General features: G+C 44.0%; 1 protein-coding gene across 2 annotated transcripts in view; it reads left to right on the top strand.

Moving 5' to 3' along the window:
• Nucleotides 1–7,694, top strand: part of STAMBPL1 (STAM binding protein like 1) — a 305,486-nt gene extending 297,792 nt beyond the window's left edge. For both annotated transcript variants that reach the window (XM_086921944.1, XM_086921943.1), the window contains one exon: nt 7,388–7,694. In XM_086921944.1, the coding sequence (XP_086778070.1) occupies nt 7,388–7,444 (57 nt within the window). In that variant the 3' untranslated portion in view covers nt 7,445–7,694. The remainder of the gene's footprint in view (nt 1–7,387) is intronic.
• Nucleotides 7,695–22,417: the final 14,723 nt, after the last annotated feature.

Here is a 22,417-nt window from a genome sequence, read left to right as displayed (position 1 = left end):
AAGGATAGACCAGAGATGTGACCTGTTTACAAAATCAAAGGCGGCCGTTAAGTCCATGAATGCCAAATAAATAGGGGGTTTCCGTGCCACACTTTATTTACCAATGACTAAATTGAGGTTAAGGCACTGTTCGACAGTGCCCACTTTACTTCTGAAACCTAGTTGGCAGGGATTTAAAATATGTTTCTCATCGGCCCAAGTCCTGATTTTGTTAAACAGGATTCTCCCAAGAATTTTTAGGGTATTGTAGATCAGGGAGATTGGTCTATAACAGCTAGGGTTGGAGCGATCACCTTTTTTAAAATTAGGGACTATAATACTAGTAGACCATGTGCGAGGAATTAAAACAGCAGTTAAATTGTTAAAAACATTTAATAAAAGGGGTGCCCAGAATTTTGGTTCGTATTTTGAGATCTATTGGTAGCCCATCCGGCCATGGTACCTTGTTGCCCAAACTCTGCTGTATAGCTTCCTCAACTTTGGATACAGTTATCTCAATCTTGGCAGGTCTTGGTGACTGTATGGGTCCTCAATCCCTGTTGTCGCGTCGTAAATCTTAGAGAAATGGGATACCCATACTTCACTAGAGATTGTACAACTTATCGAGGTTATTATAAGGCCTGCTGATCTCATCTCCTTCACTGCTTGCCAAAAACCCATCCCGTTATTAAGTTTGGCGGCACATGCAAGGTTGTCTCATCTCTCTTTTAAGACTGCACCTTTTCTATGTTTTATAATGGACTTATATTGGTGCCTTAATGATTTTATAAGTGTTTGATCCCTAGGCTTTGTTGACATGGCCTTGCGAAGAGCTCTATTGGCTCTGGAGCAGGCCCCATCAAACCAGCGTGGGCCTTGATTGGGCTCAGTTAGTGGTTTGGTTAACAAAGATTTGATACCCCCACACAGTTGGGCAAATGCATCAACTACCTCATGGTTATGATCACCTGGAGTCAGACATCTATCAATAAATGTTCTATATGTTTTAACCATTCTTAGGAAAAGATCACAACAAAATAACACCTCTCCAGACAACTCTTAAATTATCAGTTGCGGGCCCTAAATTATAAGCCCCGAGTTCTTTCTCAATAATCAATATTATCCGCAGATACAGGTCTGTAGTTTTTACAAAATTACGGGTCCTTTCTCTACTTTGAAATAAGACCGTTAAGCGTACCTAAAAAAGAATTGGATGATTTAGCAGAGTAAGTAATGGACTGAAAAAGAGCATGTAGTTTGGGAAGAGTAATTTGGAAAAGTGTGGATAGAATTCAGCCGTAAAACCATCTGACCCTGGAGCTTATCTTTTGTGGGTGTAAGGAGTGCAGTGTGAAGATCCACGTATGTACTATCTGATTCTAAGGTTGAAAAATCCAACTCTAGATGCTTCTGAATAGAGGAACGACACTGTAGAATTTCAGGGTCGGTTGGAGAATGTTCTTGGGTGTATAGAGTTTTGTAAACCTTTTTAAATTGGTTTAGGATTTCTGAGTGTTTGTAGTAAGAAGTATCAGTCATCCGTGATTGATTCAATTTGTAATTTTTGTTGCTTGATTTTCACATAGTTCGCTAATAACTACCCAGATGGATTTTGACCACCATACCATTTGGCTCTAGGTTTAAGGAGATAAGATGAACCACTTTCAGGAGATAACTTGTTGAAGTGGAGTTTTGCATTAATAACCTGTTGTAAAGATTATTGTGTTTGAGAGATTTTATAGGAATATTCTAACCATTTAATTTCTTCAAAAATGTGTTTACATTGGGTTTTGGATAATTATTTTTTCGGGGGATACAACATTGATTATAAAGTCACAAGATGATGCCTTCAATGCATCCCAAATGGCGTAGAAGGCAATTTCTTTAGTATGATTAATGTGAAACTATTCATGAAAGAAAGAAGTAGAAGAGGAAGTGAATGAGGTATCCAGTAATAATGAATTATTAAATCGCCACGGTTTGTGTGTACAGATTTAGGTAAAATATCTAGTTATATAGACATAGGGGAATGATCGGATATCATGATGGAACCTGCAGAATCTAGGGGCTGGACTTAATTGTGAGAGACAAAGATGTAATCAATCCATGATTGTGTTTGATGTATGGAGAGAAATATGAATATTCAAGCAAGGTGGGATTACACAGCCGCCATGCATCCAATTGATTGTGTTGTTTAAGGGCATGGAGGAATACTTTTTTGTAATTTGTTCGGGATGTAATGTGTCTATCATTAAATTGATCAACGAGTTGGTTGCAGTCTCCTGCAAAAACAAAGTTGTCATCTGTTGTGGAAGTTTTTGAGGAAGAACTGATAATTTGGCGTGGTAGGGCTTTATAAATTAAGTAGAAGAATTTGAAACTTATCAATTAACAGTTTGAGCACTATCCATTACAACACCCTTTTATTTTTACTGATTCCGTGTGAGAAAATACTTCACTTACCCACCCCCTCTTTAATCTAAAAAAAATTGCATTCCATGAGGTGCTATTCTTGTTGAAAAGCAATATGTGCATCAAGTTGTTATATATGGGTAGAGCTCTTAGTCATTTTTTGGGGGGAATTTAAACTGCTGACACTGCAGGGTAAAATGTTCAAAACCATAGATACAAGATATTGTGAAAAATATACAGACAGAATAATGGAAAAGAGAGACGATAACCATGCAGGGGAGAACAAGTAGAGTGTTATTGAAAGAAAACATTGCAATAATAGGTTGAAGATTTGGGGAAAAAGTAAGGAGAAAGCTAGGATATGAATCGAAAAGGAAAGTATAAGGGAAAAAAGGGAATAGTGCGATCATGGAGAGAGAGTATAATAAACATATGAATTGAAAAGAAAATGAAAAGGAAGGGTAACATACCTAGATATACTGTGATGTGGATGTGGGGAGACCACATGGATAAAACGGCACATCCTGTCTACAGGGAAAAACCAGGCGCACAAAGGGTTGTAGGATATGGAGCGGGGAACAAGTATATGCATGTATGGGTAAAAACACCTGCAGAGAGAAAACATGAGTATGAGTTGACACATAAGATAGATATATTTAAGCTGTCTATACATATCAAATATTAGCTAAGTAGTATCATAACAACATCTCAAAGATGAGAATACCACAATATTTTCAGCGTCTACATTTGAGATATGCAAATATTATACAAGATTCATGTGAAGATTTTGTAGGTGTAGAGATATCCATAGTTTCAATCTTACATGTACCTTAAAAGGCCTTCAGTTGACTAGGACCCTACTTAAATTGTTTTGTTTCTATAAGTGACTTTGAATAGGCAAGGGTGAAATAGCCCAAAACAAGTGCCAAGAGAGCGAAGTGTTGGTCACATGCTCAAGAAATCTTTAAATTTATCTGCAGTGCTCTTGGCGTAGTCCTGGGAAAAGTAAAGGTTATGTCCTGACCATGAAATGCATTTCATTTGCTTGGCAGCAAAGATGACCGGATTTGTTCAGCACATTCCAAGAAATAGAGAACAACCCCCCTAGGTTTTTTAGCAATCGAAGCAGTTGCAGGAGGATGGCCTAGCCAGTGCTCTAGTTAAATTTTAAGTGGTAGTCCGTATGGTAGGCGGAGACGCTAAGGAAGAAAAGATTTAAAGAATGTGATAGGATGTGTTCCCTCTATTCCTTCAAGATGTCCGTAAATTTGCAGGTTATTCCTTCTGTTTAGATGTTTTTAGGTCTTCGATATGTTTCTGTAGGAGGGATACCTGTGATTGAAAAGAGTTCACTCTGAGGAGGGTTTTGTTGAGGCCTGCAGACATCCGTTCCTCCATGTGAGACCATCTATTGCTGAGAAATTGTAGTTTGGTGTTTATTTCTTCCATATAAGCGTGCAAGACCCTAATATCTTCCGTTAGAAGATCATTGAGACAGGGGGAGGAGGCTTTGTGGGAGATGGTGGGTCCTTTTTAAGCAGTTTGATTGACCTCTTGTTCAGATTAGGGCTGGTTGTGTATGAATTGAAGTAGACTAGGAGGATAAAGTAGAAGAATTACCACCGCATGTGGGAAAGAGCTGGGATCTTCCATTGGATTAGGTTGTTGGACCACAATCGGGAATTTGGGATATTTAATTGCTGAATTCTTTAGAGGCTGGTTGGGTCTTTTAAGTCTGCCCATGTATAGAGGTTGTTAGTGATGGGAGACAACGAGGTAATGGTCTATGTGTAAAAATCAGACTTGTGTTCTTACTAAGAGAAAATGAGGAGATAAAATTGTAAAAACACTACTCCTTAAAGGAATAAAAACCCAGTTAGGTTAAGGAAATAAGTCATGCAGCAGAGAAAATGTTGAAAGGTTTGTATACTTAGTCAAAAATAAATGTAGTGCGAGCAAAAACGCCATTTAAATGTAGAAGCCACTCTTGCCTGTGATAGAGGTAACAAGCCGGATGAAGCAGCCTCAATTATGATACTGAGGCAATGTATTTATGCAGAAAGTTGTCTTAAAGCAAATAAGATGCATTTGCTAGCATCTGCGATGCCTCTTCCCCCACCCATGATGCCACTCCGCTCCATGCAAAATGGCGGGCTCCTCTGACGTAAAAGAGGCGCTCTGCCAATATTCAAGAAAGCAAGCTCTCTTGGCGTCTAAGGCGGCAGTGATGGGCACTACTGACATTTATGATCGCCGGGATGGCATGAAGAATTAACGCAGACAGGAAAAACTACCTCCTCATCTTCGCGTCGTGTGCTGACCCGCAGAGCTTCAAAGTGACACCGCCATCTTCCGTGGGTGGCAAGCCATGCCCCAAGGTGGACTAGTCTTGATTCCACTTCATGCCATTTTTTCCACCACCAACCTACACTTTTTGTAGCTTTGTCTTACTATTACGCGTTTTTTGTTTCATTCTTTCTCCTATTCTCTCTATTTCCTATATTTCTATTCTCCATGTTTATTCTTTTCTGCCTTTCTCTCTCATGCTCTTTGACAAAATCTGATAGTGAAAAATAAGTCGTGGTCCACAAAAATTAGTGCTGGTGCCCCCCCACATGCAACAATTGGGTACTATGTTTGCCCTTTTTCAGGCACAGAGCAAGAGGAATGTAATGTCTACAATCTCATGGTGTGGGATGGAAGGTTAAGATACTGTTAGCATCACCCCAGGCAGTGGCAGTGTGGAACTGATTATTGTAGCATATGTTAACAGTTTAACAATGTGAGGCACCTTGAAATACCAGTCTCTATACAACTTTCACAATGTAGACTCGCATAAAGCACGCCAGTGAGTTTTAACTAGTGCATATGGAATACCTGGGACTACAGGGAAACCATGCCCAAAATCACATAGTTGTTCAGTTATCAAGAAAAAGAGAAGTACGTGTCTTACATATACCTTATGGCACCAGGTAAGTTTGCACAGAAGGCAGGTCAATCACTCACAGTAAGTTAAGGAAAGGTTTTATTCTTACTGTGTGAATCAGAATGAGTAGGGACCCGAAAATCCTAAATAGATGAGGCCAATGAGTTGTTGATAACTACATACATTGAGCTTTGCTGAAGAAACTGGTAGAAACTTGATAATGCAGTCTATCTGGAGAACTGAAATTTGGGCCACCTTCTTCAGAGTCAACCGGTGCTAAGGCGAAACACTTCACAGTAATGAATATGCAGCAGATTAGAAAAGCAGGAAGCTTGCTGAACGTTGACTTTCTGACTGCACAGCTTTCAGTGAGTTCCTTTGGTCAGGCTCCATGGCTCCAACCATTTGCTTCAGAAGTACCCTTTAGGCAAGCTCTGCTCTTTTGTGGAAGTGGACAGGTATGACTTCAAATGCAGAATTTAGCAAATCATAGGAGGGCTACCCAAAAGCTTCAGGACTCTTAAACTCAATCTTACAAAGCCTTCTCAGCAAGGCCTAGGACTGTTCAGATCAGGAGACCGTATTTCCAAAGATTTGCCAGATCCACTAGATTGTGAAATGGCAACTCCCCCTCGCAAAGCAGATCATCAATAAATTGGTGAGTACGCTTGATAAACACCACAATAGTTGACACTGTTACAACTTATTTTGCAAGAAAATCTGGGTCTCACACAGGTTCCATATTTGCCCTTTGTGGAACCTGTCTTTTAAGACACTGTCTGACTCAGTATATTACTTGGGAGCATGATGTAGTAACCTCATACCACTCACACTGCCGGACCATTGGTACGGCCATTGCCGAGCATGCTCTAACTTTAGGATATTTTGTATGAGGGGAACTATGGCGGCACACATTGTGGAGTAGATCATAAAAGGTGGTGCAGCTCAGTTACTTTAAGCTTTGACACTCAACTGGTTCAATCCCACAGTACCATTCAAAGGTCAGCCTAGAAACCTGGAAACTGTTGAGAAGGAACACTCACCTTAGCAGGAAATTGTTTTCTGAATTTGAGCTGTGGAAAAAAGAGTAAGTGATTGTGTTAGTGTTATAAACGCATTAGTACCTCATTGCAAGCACATAATTATGAAGTCCCAGGTCTTTAACCTCTTTGCTGCGGCGACAATTCCGCCGCAGCGTTAAAGGGGATGGGGGGGCGCGCGGAGTTCCCATGCTCGAGACGGAACCGCTCCATCACGAGCCTTGGTCGTGCTGTGCTTGTGACAGATAGGTTCCGTCACGGCCCCGCCCGCTCAATAGAACGCGCCGCGCAGGCGAGAAATCGGCGCCGAGCGGGCCGTGGCGGAACCGCTCCATCACCAGCACAGCGCGACCGAGGCTGGTGACAGAGCGGTTCCGTCATCAGCGTGGAAGGGGTTAATAGAAATGATTAATTCATGAGCTGATGAGGCAAAAAAAAAGTTATGTTATAGATTGACCCCAAGCCCTTCCCGGTCCAGTAATTCTGGAATACTCAGTGCACAAAAAACTCTGTGCCAGTCTATAATAGTCCTCAATAGAGTACAGATTTATCTGGTGTGAGCCATCCACCAGAACCAAAGGCAGTGTGGCCGCTGGGGTCTTAGATTTCAGGCCTTCCCATGACCAAGGCTGCTCAAGGACGTTCAAATACCTCGTGCCACATGCTCTGATTCTTGGAATCCTCACATCAGACCAAATATCAACATTTTACTAGCAGTCATGTAATAGCAAAATATGGAAAAGTGCAGTTAAAGTCAAACCATTAGAAGCTCGAATATTTTACTTTCTTCAAATTAGCTATATTTTCTGCTTTCATTATGATTTTTATTTACAGAACATTGTATTCATGTGTATGAAAAAAATGATTTTTACTCTAAATTTGAGACAATGACTAGGCACTGCAATGTGCTTGGTAGAACGTTCTAATATCTGTTTTGTAGACTACATCTAAGCTCTCATTTCTTGCGAAACATCCTAGATATATTGGAATTGTTAGTTTAAAAACTTTTTTTTACATTATTTCTTTGTAGGTATGCAGACATGTGGTTGTAAAAGACATTAAAATAACCCTGCTGGACCTGAGGTGATGTGAGATGAGGACAAAGCGGCAGATGTCCCATGAAAAAGATGCCAGTTTTCCAAACACATTTTCTGAAATAACAACTGACGTTTTATATTTATATATTTTAATGGAACGGTTTGATATTTATTATGCTCAGAAACTTTTGTTAGTTTTTTTTGTTTCCTGTGAAAAGACTACCATGACAATACACCAGAATCTTTTCAAATGTATGTATGGTGTCGGTTAACCTGAAAATAAAAAGAGCATCGACAGCAGTAGGTTTGTATTTTCATCCTTTTGTTCGTTGCTTTCTTAAGCTATATTTAACATCCACCAAATCATATTCTCATTCCACGAGCAACCTCTTAGCACATTCTTTCAGCTTTCACTTATAGTAATTATTCTAATATAGAGGTTGCTTAAGCAAGTTTAAGGGAAGTAGACACGGTCCAGACCCAGTAAAAAAAGATACCCGTTGCTGCTACACCAAAGAGTTTTAAAATTACTATTGCAACATTCTTCATGCCACCAACTTAAATACGGTATAAAAGTCCAAAGTGATGCAGTGCTTAATTTGTGCCAGTGTTTGCCAGTGTTCAACACCTGCACTTTATGTCAGAACACCCACATATATTTATGATACTCAACCACAAGGTGGCACTGTAAGTCAAGTTTTTTTTTAAAAGTACACAAGCAAAGTGTTTACAAATTCAATATAATGATTACAACAAACAAAATAATAATACTAAAGTGCTTAGGCATTCTTACAGCTTTGGGTCACCAAGTATAGTCCATACTGTCACATTTGTAAGGCTGTAATTGTAACTAGGTGTCGTTGTTACTGGTGTTTACCTGTACCGTAGGGACCGTATGTGGTGCAAGCTGCAGTGGCCTCCTGAGAAATATTTTGGGCCCTGGCACTTATTATTTTTACAAAGTAAGCACTGAGGTGATGGGATGTGCAGCAACATAGGAAGATAACACGGTCTCAAAACAGTACATTTTACGCCTTGGGGTTTTTGAACTTATGTTACACCGTTTGTTTAATTTTAAACTCTTTCACTGCCAGGGTTTCTATGCAATACTGAGACATAACATTAATTGCCATATTTTTAGACTCGCCTATTTGCACAATATTCTCTGATGAATTTTAACATTGCTCACTTGCACATCGCTCCCTGCTGCTGCTAGATCTGCATCTCTTATTTTAAAAGTCAGTATCTGTGTTTTAATGGTAAAAAGGAAGGCAACAAATTAGGCTGCTTCTTCCTACCGTGTTTCCCTGGCTGACGACTTCCGAGCTCCGGTCCACCACGGCTGAGTGCTGATTGAGTGGAGAGCAAACAGGAAGAAGGCAGACCAATCACTGTGCATCTCCTGTGAGCGGGAGGGCGGAGCCAGGAGCCCGGCTTTTCGTTACTTAAATCAATGTGCCAGCGGACGCGCCAAAGGCGGGCCTAAGGCAAGCCCGTCTGCGCGCGTCAGCGCCCGGCCGGGCCAAAGGGCCAGAACCCCTGTCGGTGGTACTCCAGCCCCATATGCCGCCATTAGGTATTCATGTAACGAGCTGCTAGCCTATGCACCTAATCCACGTAACAACTATGCACATTGTGTTTTAGCCTGCCCTGGGGTCTCACATTGCCCAATTTCCTGTAGTGCTTGCAAATGGTCAAGCATGGGACAATATCAGTTAGGCAGCCGTGATATCTGTGACCACCTGAAACTTTTATGCTTATATTTTAACGCTAGATCCCTCTCTAAGCATGCCATCGATATCTGGGACCTCCTGAATGAAAAGAAACCTGATTTGGTTTTTATAACCTAAACTTGGCTGAATGATACAAATTCTCCAGATCTAGCCACCTCACTTCCCAGCAATTATACAATTATTAAACAAGATAGAGTCTGAAGCAGGGGAGGGGGAGTTGCTATCATATTCAAAGACTATTTGACCTGTCTTCCGGTGCAAGCAACTTCTCATAATGAACATCAAATTATCCCCTTCCAATCACTCCATGATGGTCTCATTATCTTAGCAGGAGCACTAATTTACAACCCCCCAGGTCACTAAGTCGACCTCCGTACTAAGTTGTTTACTCAACTTCTTCCAACCTGCTTAAAATATAAAAATGACTTGATAATTGGAGATTTTCATATACACTACGAGAAAAAAGACAATCTAGCTGCCTCTCAATTGAAGAGTGACATGCAGATTCTCAATCTTAAACAGTGCATAGAAGGACCTACCCATATAGCTGGTCATACGCTTGACCTACTCTTTTCCAACATTGAAGCTACAGACATTCAAGAGATCAAGCCACTACTCTTGACAGATCATTCGCTCATAATTTTCACGCTGGGTCTACCTGCTAAACCAACTAAGCCCAGGGAAATCTATCATACATCAAATCGAGCTTGGAGGTTAGTCACTGAATCCACATTCGCAACACACTTCTCAGGCGCTAATACAGGGATTTCAGTTGACACCACAGTATGTTTAGAAGCAGTCAATCTTGAAACTGAGATTTACCGAACTCTGGATAAACTGGCCCCCACTCGGAAATCTCGGAAACGGCCCCAGGCGGAAAAATGGTATACCCCACAACTTAAAAATCTTGAAGAGGGAATGTCAGAAACTTGAACACCAATGGAGGCTATCTAAAAATGAAGCAAACAAACTAAGATATAAGTCTGTGCTTAGATCTTATAATCTCGCTATAAAAATAAAATAAAAAATACTACTCCCTGCGCATCAACAAGAGCTGTAGTTCAGCTAAAGAACATTTTAGAATTGTTAAAGAACTCAGCAAGCCATCTAGCATGTCCCAAAGCTTAACTCCCTCAGTAGAGGCCTGCGACAGAATTAGCGCATTCTTTACAGAAAAAATAAGAAAGATTTACACCACTTTCAGTTCCCATAGTAAAACGAATACAATAAATAAGGCCCTCCCAACTCCCCATCCGGAAGCCACATCAGTTATGGGCAACTTTACACCCCTCACAGACAGTGAGGTCCTGAAGGCAATGAACACAGTGAAATCTGGATCCCCGTTAGACCCTTGCCCCCACTTCATTTTTGCACAGATCGCCCCAACGCTTTGCCCACTGATTACCCAGCTTTTCAACAACTCCTTAAGAACTGCCATTTTTCCCGATGTATGGAAACATACCTCAGTGATCCCCCTCCTAAAGAAAGCAGGAACGGATGTCCTCAATCCCGAAAACTATCGTCCCATCTCCCAGCTCCCCTACCTTTCTAAGGTTTTGGAGAAATTGGTAAATGGACAGTTGTCCAAGTATTTGGAAACAAATCATCTTTTTGATCCATCTCAGACAGGATTCAGAGCAAACAGTACAGAGGCAACGCTGTTGGCAGTGTCGGACAGTGTCAGATTATGCACTGACCAAGGAGGGGCAGTTGCTCTAAAACTGGTGGACCTGTCGGCAGCGTTCGACACGGTCTCTCATGACAGCCTGATGGATATCCTCTACGAAAAAGAAATCTACTCTAATGCACTGAGTTGGCTACATTCATTCTTAAGCAATCAAACACAATCAGTGCATTTCGGTCAATTTCAATCTCAACCCAGCCCCATCGGCTGCGGTGTCCCCGCAGGGGGCCTCACTAAGCCCCACCCTATTCAATGTCTATATTTCATCACTGGCTAAAATTGGTAGGAAGTGGGGCATTGGCATCTGCTCTTACGCGGATGACATGCAACTGATGGTGGCCCTGGACGAAAAACCAGATATTATCAAATCAAAACTGCACAACTGTCTCTCTGAGTTGGCCCAATGGATGCACACGCACTGCTTGAAGCTGAATGCAGGAAAATCTGAAATCTTATTGTTCGGTGGAGCCAAACGAGTGTGGGACGCTACCTGGTGGCCACCCATTCTAGGCAATGCACCAACTCCAAAACAACATGCCAAAACCCTGGGCATCATTATCGATGACGCCCTGACCATGAAGGAACACATGCAGTCCCTCAGTGGCAAAGGTTTTGCTATCTTGAAACTTCTATTTACAAAAGGGGGTGGTGATGAACAGAGTGTCTGAATTGAGCAGACCACTCTTACCCAGTCCAAAGATCAGGGCTTGATCCATCACCGTTATTTATCTCACTGCCCCATCCCAGCTCAGAACCTGGCTATATGCAAATCAGTCTGTCCCTGGCCCAGTGCATCATGGGAACAGGGCAGACTAAACTACCAAGCCAATTCTTTACCAGAAAGGAGACAAGCTACCGGGGACCGGTTTCTGGCATTTCAGCCTCCTCTTCGGCCCGGCTTGCTTGAATCCTGATGGAGCAGTGAGAAAGGGACTCATGTCTGAGTATACCCTGCCACACCTATAGTGGCCAAAATCGATTTACAAAAGGGGGTGGTGATGAACAGAGTGTCTGAATTGAGCAGACCACTCTTACCCAGTCCAAAGATCAGGGCTTGATCCATCACCGTTATTTATCTCACTGCCCCATCCCAGCTCAGAACCTGGCTATATGCAAATCAGTCTGTCCCTGGCCCAGTGCATCATGGGAACAGGGCAGACTAAACTACCAAGCCAATTCTTTACCAGAAAGGAGACAAGCTACCGGGGACCGGTTTCTGGCATTTCAGCCTCTTCGGCCCGGCTTGCTTGAATCCTGATGGAGCAGTGAGAAAGGGACTCATGTCTGAGTATACCCTGCCACACCTATAGTGGCCAAAATCGATTTACAAAAGGGGGTGGTGATGAACAGAGTGTCTGAATTGAGCAGACCACTCTTACCCAGTCCAAAGATCAGGGCTTGATCCATCACCGTTATTTATCTCACTGCCCCATCCCAGCTCAGAACCTGGCTATATGCAAATCAGTCTGTCCCTGGCCCAGTGCATCATGGGAACAGGGCAGACTAAACTACCAAGCCAATTCTTTACCAGAAAGGAGACAAGCTACCGGGGACCGGTTTCTGGCATTTCAGCCTCTTCGGCCCGGCTTGCTTGAATCCTGATGGAGCAGTGAGAAAGGGACTCATGTCTGAGTATACCCTGCCACACCAATAGTGGCCAAAATCGATTTACAAAAGGGGGTGGTGATGAACAGAGTGTCTGAATTGAGCAGACCACTCTTACCCAGTCCAAAGATCAGGGCTTGATCCATCACCGTTATTTATCTCACTGCCCCATCCCAGCTCAGAACCTGGCTATATGCAAATCAGTCTGTCCCTGGCCCAGTGCATCATGGGAACAGGGCAGACTAAACTACCAAGCCAATTCTTTACCAGAAAGGAGACAAGCTACCGGGGACCGGTTTCTGGCATTTCAGCCTCTTCGGCCCGGCTTGCTTGAATCCTGATGGAGCAGTGAGAAAGGGACTCATGTCTGAGTATACCCTGCCACACCTATAGTGGCCAAAATCGATTTACAAAAGGGGGTGGTGATGAACAGAGTGTCTGAATTGAGCAGACCACTCTTACCCAGTCCAAAGATCAGGGCTTGATCCATCACCGTTATTTATCTCACTGCCCCATCCCAGCTCAGAACCTGGCTATATGCAAATCAGTCTGTCCCTGGCCCAGTGCATCATGGGAACAGGGCAGACTAAACTACCAAGCCAATTCTTTACCAGAAAGGAGACAAGCTACCGGGGACCGGTTTCTGGCATTTCAGCCTCTTCGGCCCGGCTTGCTTGAATCCTGATGGAGCAGTGAGAAAGGGACTCATGTCTGAGTATACCCTGCCACACCTATAGTGGCCAAAATCGATTTACAAAAGGGGGTGGTGATGAACAGAGTGTCTGAATTGAGCAGACCACTCTTACCCAGTCCAAAGATCAGGGCTTGATCCATCACCGTTATTTATCTCACTGCCCCATCCCAGCTCAGAACCTGGCTATATGCAAATCAGTCTGTCCCAGCCAGACTTTTTCCCTGGATAGCATTGGACTGCAGACGATCTGTGACGCAAGCTCTGCTGGTTAGCCTGTTGGACTATGGGAATGCACTATTTGTAGGCATGAATGAGCACCTATTTACACGACTACAGGTGCTGCAGAATGCGGCTGCAAAACTTGTCTGCAATAAGGGGAACTTTGATTCTCCCTCAATATGCTTGAAGAAACTGCACTGGCTGCCGATGTGCCAAAGAGCAGTATTCAAACTACTTAGCCACACTCATAAAGCTCTTTTATAAAACAGGCCCTAGAATACTTCAGGAGAAGATTGAATTCTATGTTCCTACAAGGAGTCTGCGGTCGCTTCAACTAGTTTTCACTTGCACAAGGCGTATTAAGAAAGAAAGGACAGGAGGACGATCATTCTCCTATTTAGCAGCCAAGAGGTGGAATGAGCTCCCCCAAGACCTACGACTCACCTCTAATTACATCCAGTACCGAAAAAAATTAAAAACACACCTATTCCCTAAGTTTTAAGCTTCAGCCCTGCAGAATCACCAGGAAATTTTGTTATTCGTGCCTTGATATCCCTTGGGATGAGTGTTGCGCTCTACAAATAACATAAAATAAATAAATAAACAATACTGTGCTTTTTGTGACATATTTATACATCATAAGGGCAGTAAAAGGGCTACACCCAAAGGGTCCACCAAAAGCTTGGAACAGGAAGTTGTACTGTCTGGATGTGTAGCTTTAGATACACACCAGTTTTGAAAAGTGCTACACAAACGTGCTTACATCATCATTTATTGACATTTGGGCTCTAAACATCACTGTTTTGAAAACTAAACTTACCTTATGCTTGTGGCAAATTCCCTCATAACAGTGCTAAGTTATCCTTTATTTACACAAATGGATGATAGTGCCACATGGAGAGAGCAAGCTACCTCTTTGATAAGTCTTACTGTCTATGTATAGCTGACAACTTTGCTCAGGATCCTGGCTTACAGTTTGGATGGCCGAAATTGAAGGTCTGACTATATTTGCTAGCGACTCTTTAAATATATTGTAGTATAAGTCCAGCAACCTTAGGAATTATTGGGTAATTGATAGTAGAAAGATGAAATCTGAAATGTGTTCTTTCAGATCTCCACTACCAGTGGAGGCTATGCAGAAAATGTATTGTGTTCAGTTTGGTTAATATCTGCGGGGGTGGGGCCCCGTAGGCAGGACAGGTCTGGGAAATCTTTACGCTTGAAGAGATGGCTGTTTTGAATGTAATAGGAGTTTCTAATCCAGAGGTCTATTTTAAAACTATTCAGGTCAGGTTCAAATGTAAATTAGGTACCTAGGGGCAGGGGCGGATTGGGAAGGTGGGCCGTTGGGCATTTGGCGATGAGCCGGTTTTTTAGGGCCTCTGTAAACCGGCCCTCAAAAACATACTATCTTCTCCGGTCGAGGACCTGTGAAGTGTCACCATTATCATGGGCACTCCCCTGCCATGCTGTCAAACTGTGGCTCGGGCCAGGTGTTGTTCTAGCACTTAAAGGCATTCTCACTGTAGCCCCCTGCCTCGTGTGGCGGCCGTGCCCAGAAGCACTCATTCCTGCTGGGCCAATGCTTTCAGGCCATGGGGGGGGGGGGTGGGAAGGGTGGTAGTATGCAGGGGCCTCGCAGGGGGGCCATTCTCACCTAAGCCACCCCCTGGAGTAGCCGCATCACCCTTGTGCTTTTCTTGACCCCTCTCCCCTGACCGGTTATACCCTAAGGCTATAATGGGATGGGGAGGGGGTTAGTAAGAGAAGTGGCCTTGTTAGGGGCAAGGTGTTGTCACCTCGGTCCCAGTGTTTTTTATGCCTTGATGGAGGAGTGGGGGTTTATTTGCGGAGTCCTCGCTGTGAGGTCACCGTTCCCAGAGGGAAAAAAACATCAGATGTGGCGCTATGGTCTCAGAGCTGCTGACGTTGGAACTGGGGAAGTATGCACGAGTTCTGGTGTCAGCTCAATATCCAGTGATTCTGGGGAAATCTCTTTATCTTCTTACAATAACAAGCATTGGCATAGCCAAAAGGTCTCGCCTTTGGGACATTATAAGTGTTTAGCCATGCAACAGTTGATGTTGCAGCACGGATATTGTGCTGCAAATACTTATGAGGTCCCAAAGGCGAGACCTATTGGCTATGCCAATGCTCGTTTTCCTTTTCTATTGTTTAAGTCCATCTCCAGTGCCTCTGAATTTCAAAGCATATATTTTACCTAACTTTAAACATTTTTCAATAAGGAGATTTGAGCAAGAAGATTTAAAAAATCATATATATTTTTAATATGCGGTTTTAAAAGACCGCAAATGTGGACCCCCATAGCAAATCCCAGTAAGTGAACGTAGTTTTAATTTTAACGTGAGATAGAATTAAGAACACAAAATGAGAGGGAGAAAGGATATGGAAAAGTTTAAGTATACTAGTGAGAGTATGAAATAAGTCTGCCACAAAAAAAGAGAAGAGCGAAAAAGGAGCACTGAGGAGGGTGAAATTAGACGATCTTTTAAAATGGGAGACGAAGGTGGGCAGGATGGTATTGGCCCCTAAAAAAGGGGCAGAGAAGGAACACAGGAGGGAATCAAGCAATGGCTTCTCCCTATCCCCTCCAGGAACAGCAATTTAAAACAAGAATTGGCAAAGCCCATAGGTTTCGCCTATGCGTCAAGGTTTTTTTTATATGTTTCACAGCAAAAAGCACTATGTCGCGGCCAGCATTGATTGCACATAGTACTTTGTATAGAGGTTTGGATGGGGTCAAGCAACTTGAGGAAGAGGGGTGGGAAAGACACTGGAGAGTGGGTGAAATCATGGGGAGCTGGAGGAGGGAAAGAGAATGCATCCACGTTGGAACGGATTCAACACAAGTGGGGTCTTTCCAAGACATTGACAGTGTCAAATCATTGATAAAGAGTAAAAATGATTTCTTCCACAACTAGCCTATGAGGATAAAATATTTGCTGTTTGCCTGTACTGCAACGATGTGTGCATTGCAGAGACTCACTCTCCACGTGTTATTTATAATGCTCGATAAATATCACAGACTGCTCCTGGCCTACTGTAATCCATGCCTTAGTAGGTTTCCCAGGTCATGGTAATCACAGGATATTTTACAGAATTCATTACCCTAATGTCACAGGAACGCATCTACCTGTCACCTAATCCTTGAAGTAAAGCCTGTCAGGCAAGTAGCGGTCTATGCCTTCTCCACCTAGTAACTTGCATTATAATGCCATCATTGGTGTTGGCTATATCAGATATTACAGCCAAACACACTAAGACTACAAGTCCCAAAATGTACTATCCTGTCAAACGAAAGACGAGCAACATAAAGGGTTACGTTTAGCAGAGGACGCCTCACCATGGAAGTATTGCTCTAGGTCCTGATCTTTTCCTTTACTAAGCACTAGTTTAATTTGCAGTAGTTCAATTGGATCAGCTAACATGTACCAGGAAAACAACTTCCCAAAATGCATTTGGTTATTATGCGAAAACACACAAGTTTGTAGCACAGGGTCTTTTATTTGCATGGGGTCATTTTAGCATGAAACCATGCGTGTGCACTCTTAATACCGAGCAATACTGCAACCTTATTGATGGGTACAGTCAGTAGATATGGGGGCGCTGACTCTTTTTGGGTGCTTGATTGTGCTGTTCTCAGACTCCTAAATAGCACTTTGATAGATGGCGAGAGGAGGGCGAGACACATGGTGGTAGCCAGAGCTTGGGAAACTTGTGAGGGAGGCAATGGCACGCCACGGGAGCGGAGAGGATGGTGGGAGGAGTCAAGTGAGCTAAGGGTAGTTATCTGAGGACGGACGGGGCCCGCCCTTTAGGCGAGCCTTGACAGAGTGGGCTCTTACGCTGCATGATGAAGAGGGGGAGGGGTTAGGCTGCCGCGCAAAAGGGAAATGAAGAGCTGAGGAGGAGGAAGTGGGAGGGGGTAGGGGAGGGAAATCACACGCGCGATCAAAGAAGCCAAATGCCAGCTGTGCACTCACACGAGCTCTTGTGCGCCTGGTAGCAAGCTGGTGGCCGCTTTGGTAGCACTTTTAAAAGCAGCTACTAAATGTATCGGCCACCCCAGCGCATGCGCTGGATCAGGCCGAGACCGGGAAATGTATTTAAATGTGCGCAATGTAGCTGGTGCTCATGGTAATTGCCCCAATGCCTTTGGACCGAGTTCCGCTATATAAAGCTACAAAAAATATACTAACCATTTGGGAATGTTGGACACTTTTTGGGGGGAGTGCCCGGGCCTAATTGTGATCCCACTCCGACCCTGCCTAGGATACATGCTGGCCCTAAAGCTGTTCAAAAAGGACAGTTGATGGACAGAATGCAAAACAATGTCATACATTCACCCCAGTACAGAGATCTGGGCCTAAATGCATCGTTTTTTTGCTCACCACGCCACCCCAGTTCAGACATGACTATATGCAAATCAGCCTTGACCCTGTACCTCATGGGAACAGTCCAGCCCGAACTGCCAAGCCATGTCTTCCCTGGACCGGAATCAAGCATCCTAGGACCGGTTTCTGGCTATCAGCCTTCTTCAACCAGGATAGCTTGACTCCAGTGGCATGGAGAGCACAGGACTCGCGTCTGAGCATACCCGTCCCACTCAAGGTGACAAATGCAAAAACAACAGTTGATGGACAGAATGCAGAACAATGTCATACATTCACCCCATTACAGAGATCTGGGCCTAAATGCATCGTTTTTTTGCTCACCACACCACCCCAGTTCAGACGTGACCATATGCAAATCAGCCTTGACCCTGTGCCTCATGGGAACAGTCCAGCCCGAACTGCCAAGTCATGTCTTCCCTGTACTGGAATCATGCATCCTAGGACTGGTTTCTGGCTATCAGCCGTCTTCAGCCAGGATAACTTGACTCCAGTTGGCAGTTTGGGCTGGACTGTTCCCATGAGGCACATGGTTAAGGCGGATTTGCATTTGGGTATGTCTGAACTGGGGGCTTGGTGAGCAAAATAACGATGGATTAAACCCAGATCTGTGACTGGGGGTGAATGTTTTGCCATTGTGCAACTTTCCGTCCATCATCTTGTGTGTTTTGCTGTTCACCCTATGTGGGAAGGGTATGCCCAGACGTGGGTCTTGTGCTCACTAGGCCACTGGAGTCAAGCTATCCTGGCTGAAGACGGCTGATAGCCAGAAACCGGTCCTAGGATGCTTGATTCCGGTCCAGGGAAGACATGGCTTAGCAGTTCGGGCAGGAATGTTCCCATGAGACACAGGGTCAAGGCTGATTTGCATATGGCCATGTCCGAACTGGGGTGGCTTGGTGAGCAAAATAACGATGGATTAAACCCAGATCTGTGACTGGGGGTGAATGTTTTGCCATTGTGCAACTTTCCGTCCATCATCTTGTGTGTTTTGCTGTTCACCCTATGTGGGAAGGGTATGCCCAGACGTGGGTCTTGTGCTCACTAGGCCACTGGAGTCAAGCTATCCTGGCTGAAGACGGCTGATAGCCAGAAACCGGTCCTAGGATGCTTGATTCCGGTCCAGGGAAGACATGGCTTAGCAGTTCGGGCAGGAATGTTCCCATGAGACACAGGGTCAAGGCTGATTTGCATATGGCCATGTCCGAACTGGGGTGGCTTGGTGAGCAAAATAACGATGGATTAAACCCAGATCTGTGACTGGGGGTGAATGTTTTGCCATTGTGCAACATTCCGTCCATCATCTTGTGTGTTTTGCTGTTCACCCTATGTGGGAAGGGTATGCCCAGACGTGGGTCCCGTGCTCACTAGGCCACTGGAGTCAAGCTATCCTGGCTGAAGACGGCTGATAGCCAGAAACCGGTCCTAGGATGCTTGATTCCGGTCCAGGGAAGACATGGCTTGGCAGTTCGGGCTGGACTGTTCCCATGAGGCACAGGGTCAAGGCTGATTTACATATGGCCATTATCTGAACTGGGGTGGCTTGGTGAGCAAAATAACGATGGATTAAACCCAGATCTGTGACTGGGGGTGAATGTTTTGCCATTGTGCAACATTCCGTCCATCATCTTGTGTGTTTTGCTGTTGGCCCTAAAGCTGTGGCACATTGATGGATTTTGCTTTCCAAGGCATTGCCATGTGACATTTCTGTCAAGTCTTTACATGTCAAAAATCTCAAATACGAACATAATATATGTACAGGATCTGTCCATCATTTACCTGCAGCACGGGGGCGAGTCTGAAAAATGTATTCTGTTCACAGCTACAGCCATTTAGGGTGATGGGGGGGGACACCTCTGCGATCCACAGAGATCGGTTACTGTTGAGGATATGTCACCTGAAACAATAGAGGCTAAGATATGGCTGTATGCAAACACAGAATGTGATATACCTGTATATGTATACCCTAGACAGGTTCTTAACTATAACACCTCCTCAAGAAGAGCCCTGAAGTGGTCAAATATTGTTGGACCTAAAGGGATTGTGTGGTTCTTGCCTCATATGTCCGAAGTCGTCAGTTTGGATTTCATGTAAACATAATATGTTGGGACAAGAGTTATCATTCTTAATCCAGCTTAGGCCTTAATCCTGACAAATCATGTAAGAAAGCTCCATGCATGTCTGATGTGGCTGAAGCTGGCAGGCAGTCCAGTTGCAGTAGTTAAAATGTATGCACTCAGCCATGCCATAAGTGAAACCTAGGATTTGGTAATGGAAGTCTTAACACCGTATGCATAGGATCAGGTCATTAGTGCTTTCATGAAAGACAGTTGCATATATTCATATATTTTCAAAACACGCTTTATGTGCGCCATGGATCCTGACTTACATTTCCAGGTGCATAACACCGCAGCAGAGACAAGTGTCACATGCATTACATGCTCCACAGTGCAAAAATATAGACTAAGCAGAGCTACATATTTGTGCACTTGAGTGAATTTACATTTTTGACCATTAGGCTGTCACACATAATGCAGTTTTTTTGAGTGTGTGTGTGTGTGTGTGTACATGTGCATGTGTGAGTTTGTCAGTGAGTGGGCGCTTGTGTGGTTCTTTAGTTTTAGGTTATAACCTCGTTGTAATGTTGTGTTTGAACAGTTCTTAGTTGTGTGTGATGGAATTTATTGTAACCTTGGTAGTATGTTGTTCATGTGTGCGTGTAACTGTGTTAGTTTCTTGCATATAACAGTGTCATAATTTTCCTCATGTTTTCTATAGGAAAATTCCAGCAGGCTAGACCTGCCCAAAAAATTAATTTCGCATATGATAATTGTGTGAGGGACAGTTATTAATGCATTACACATAATTCCGACACGTGCGCAAACTTGAATCCAGTAGTGCACTCCTAATCGGGGTTTAAGACTTTCTAACTCTCTTCTAGTTGGCAGTTAACTCTGAGCTGCACTAGAGTAACCAGAAACGAATATATCAGAATGTATTGAGCCGTTTTATGAGCAATAGAATTAAATGGTCATTGTGTCTAGCATGTTTCTTTTAACAGAAAGAACTAAAATAGCATTTGCACCACTTGTTAAGCTTGCTTTAGTTTTAGACCAATGCATAAATACATATAGGGTACCAGAGGTACTAAAGCTTTTGTAGTGTAGTTCCTTGGACTCCCCAGGACCTGCGGGTCTTGGATGACCTAAACTGAGGGCTTGGTGTGCAGACGGACTCTGGACACCCCCACAGGATGAGTCAGCCGTTAGACCAGCTAGCTCTACAGTGGCACTACCCCCCCCCCCCCCCCCCCCCAACGTCATGTAGTCTACAGCAGTGTAGGTAGCTCTTGGCAACCACTGAACATGACAACCCTGATTCCTCAGGTATCGTGGAAAATAATACGGTATCTTTCACTCAGTCACTCGTGCTCTCAGAATACACATAGAATGACGATTGGAATGGTTTAAATAAATATTTATTGGTCAAGCGTCAGTCTAGATAAAACCTATTCACTGCGACAACTAAAAGACGGCAGCAATATCGTAAATAGTAGATACATTTCTACCATAGTTCTAATAAGATGAAAAAAAGCAGATTATATAAAACAATAACATTGACGTACTCCTACTAGGTGTAGCCTACCTAAATGTACCTAGTCTAGATATGTAGGTGAAGCGTGTGTATGTAAGTGCTAAATTATATCCTAATGGAGCCAAGAATCCCCCTGGGAAGTGCTAACCCCTCACCTGAAGGTTCTGAATTAAGGACCCCGTCTCTACCTTGAGGATGGCATCCCGCAAGGGATGTCGGGTCTCTGCCTGTCGGAGGATCAGCCTGCAGAGTCTTGGTCCAGCCTGGAAGGAATTCTCCTCCCTTTTGTAAGGGAGAGTGAGGGTTTTTTATTTTAAAGTGGTCCCTCTAGAGTTTCTTCTAGAATCAATATGTTTTGAAAACATTTGCTAATCCTTTGCTAATCCTTTTTTAAACAAAAATGATCATGGACAGTTGGCTGTTGGCCATGGATGAACAAAAGTGGTGACCCTCATACAGAATAAATCTGCCGTGCCTGGGGACATGTTTATGTACATCAGGTACTGAGATTAAGGGGCAGATTAGGATTGCAGTGATTCCGCATCCTCCGGGCCGGCGGAAGCCACCGCAGGCCCAGAGGATGCGGAATCACCGCATCTGCCCTCAAAACACCCACCGCCAGATTAGGATGGCGGTGGGATCAGCGGCGGATGGCAGGTCCATCCGCTGCTGATCCGTGGGGTGTTGGCCGCAATTTGGTGGCGGTATCTGCAAGACACCCCAGCCAAATTACAATGTGTTTCAAAACATGCTTTTCCGCGGCGGATTCACCGCTGTGGAAAAGCATATGGAAATTAGCTTCTGGGGGTCCCTTGCGGGCCCCCAGGGTGTCGGGGTGGGGGGTGCACATGAAGGGTACCTATGGTACCCCCCGTATTTGCATGTACAAGGCGGCAGGCACCCCGCGGTGCCTGCCGTTTTGTGCATGCGAATGGAAGAAATGCATATTTAACCTTGCGGCGTGTGCTGCTTCAAGCAGCACCCGACGCAATGTTAAATATACAGGATGTGACCGCCAGGGTGGCGGTCACATCCTAATTCGCACGGAGGGACCGCCGCTGCCCCTGCGGACGGTCCCTCCA

This window comes from Lissotriton vulgaris, chromosome 5 (assembly GCF_964263255.1).
Source record: "Lissotriton vulgaris chromosome 5, aLisVul1.2, whole genome shotgun sequence".
Taxonomy (NCBI): Eukaryota; Metazoa; Chordata; class Amphibia; order Caudata; family Salamandridae; genus Lissotriton; species Lissotriton vulgaris.
The sequence above is the reverse complement of the archived record's forward strand: the minus strand, read 5'-3'. Positions and strand labels throughout refer to the sequence as shown.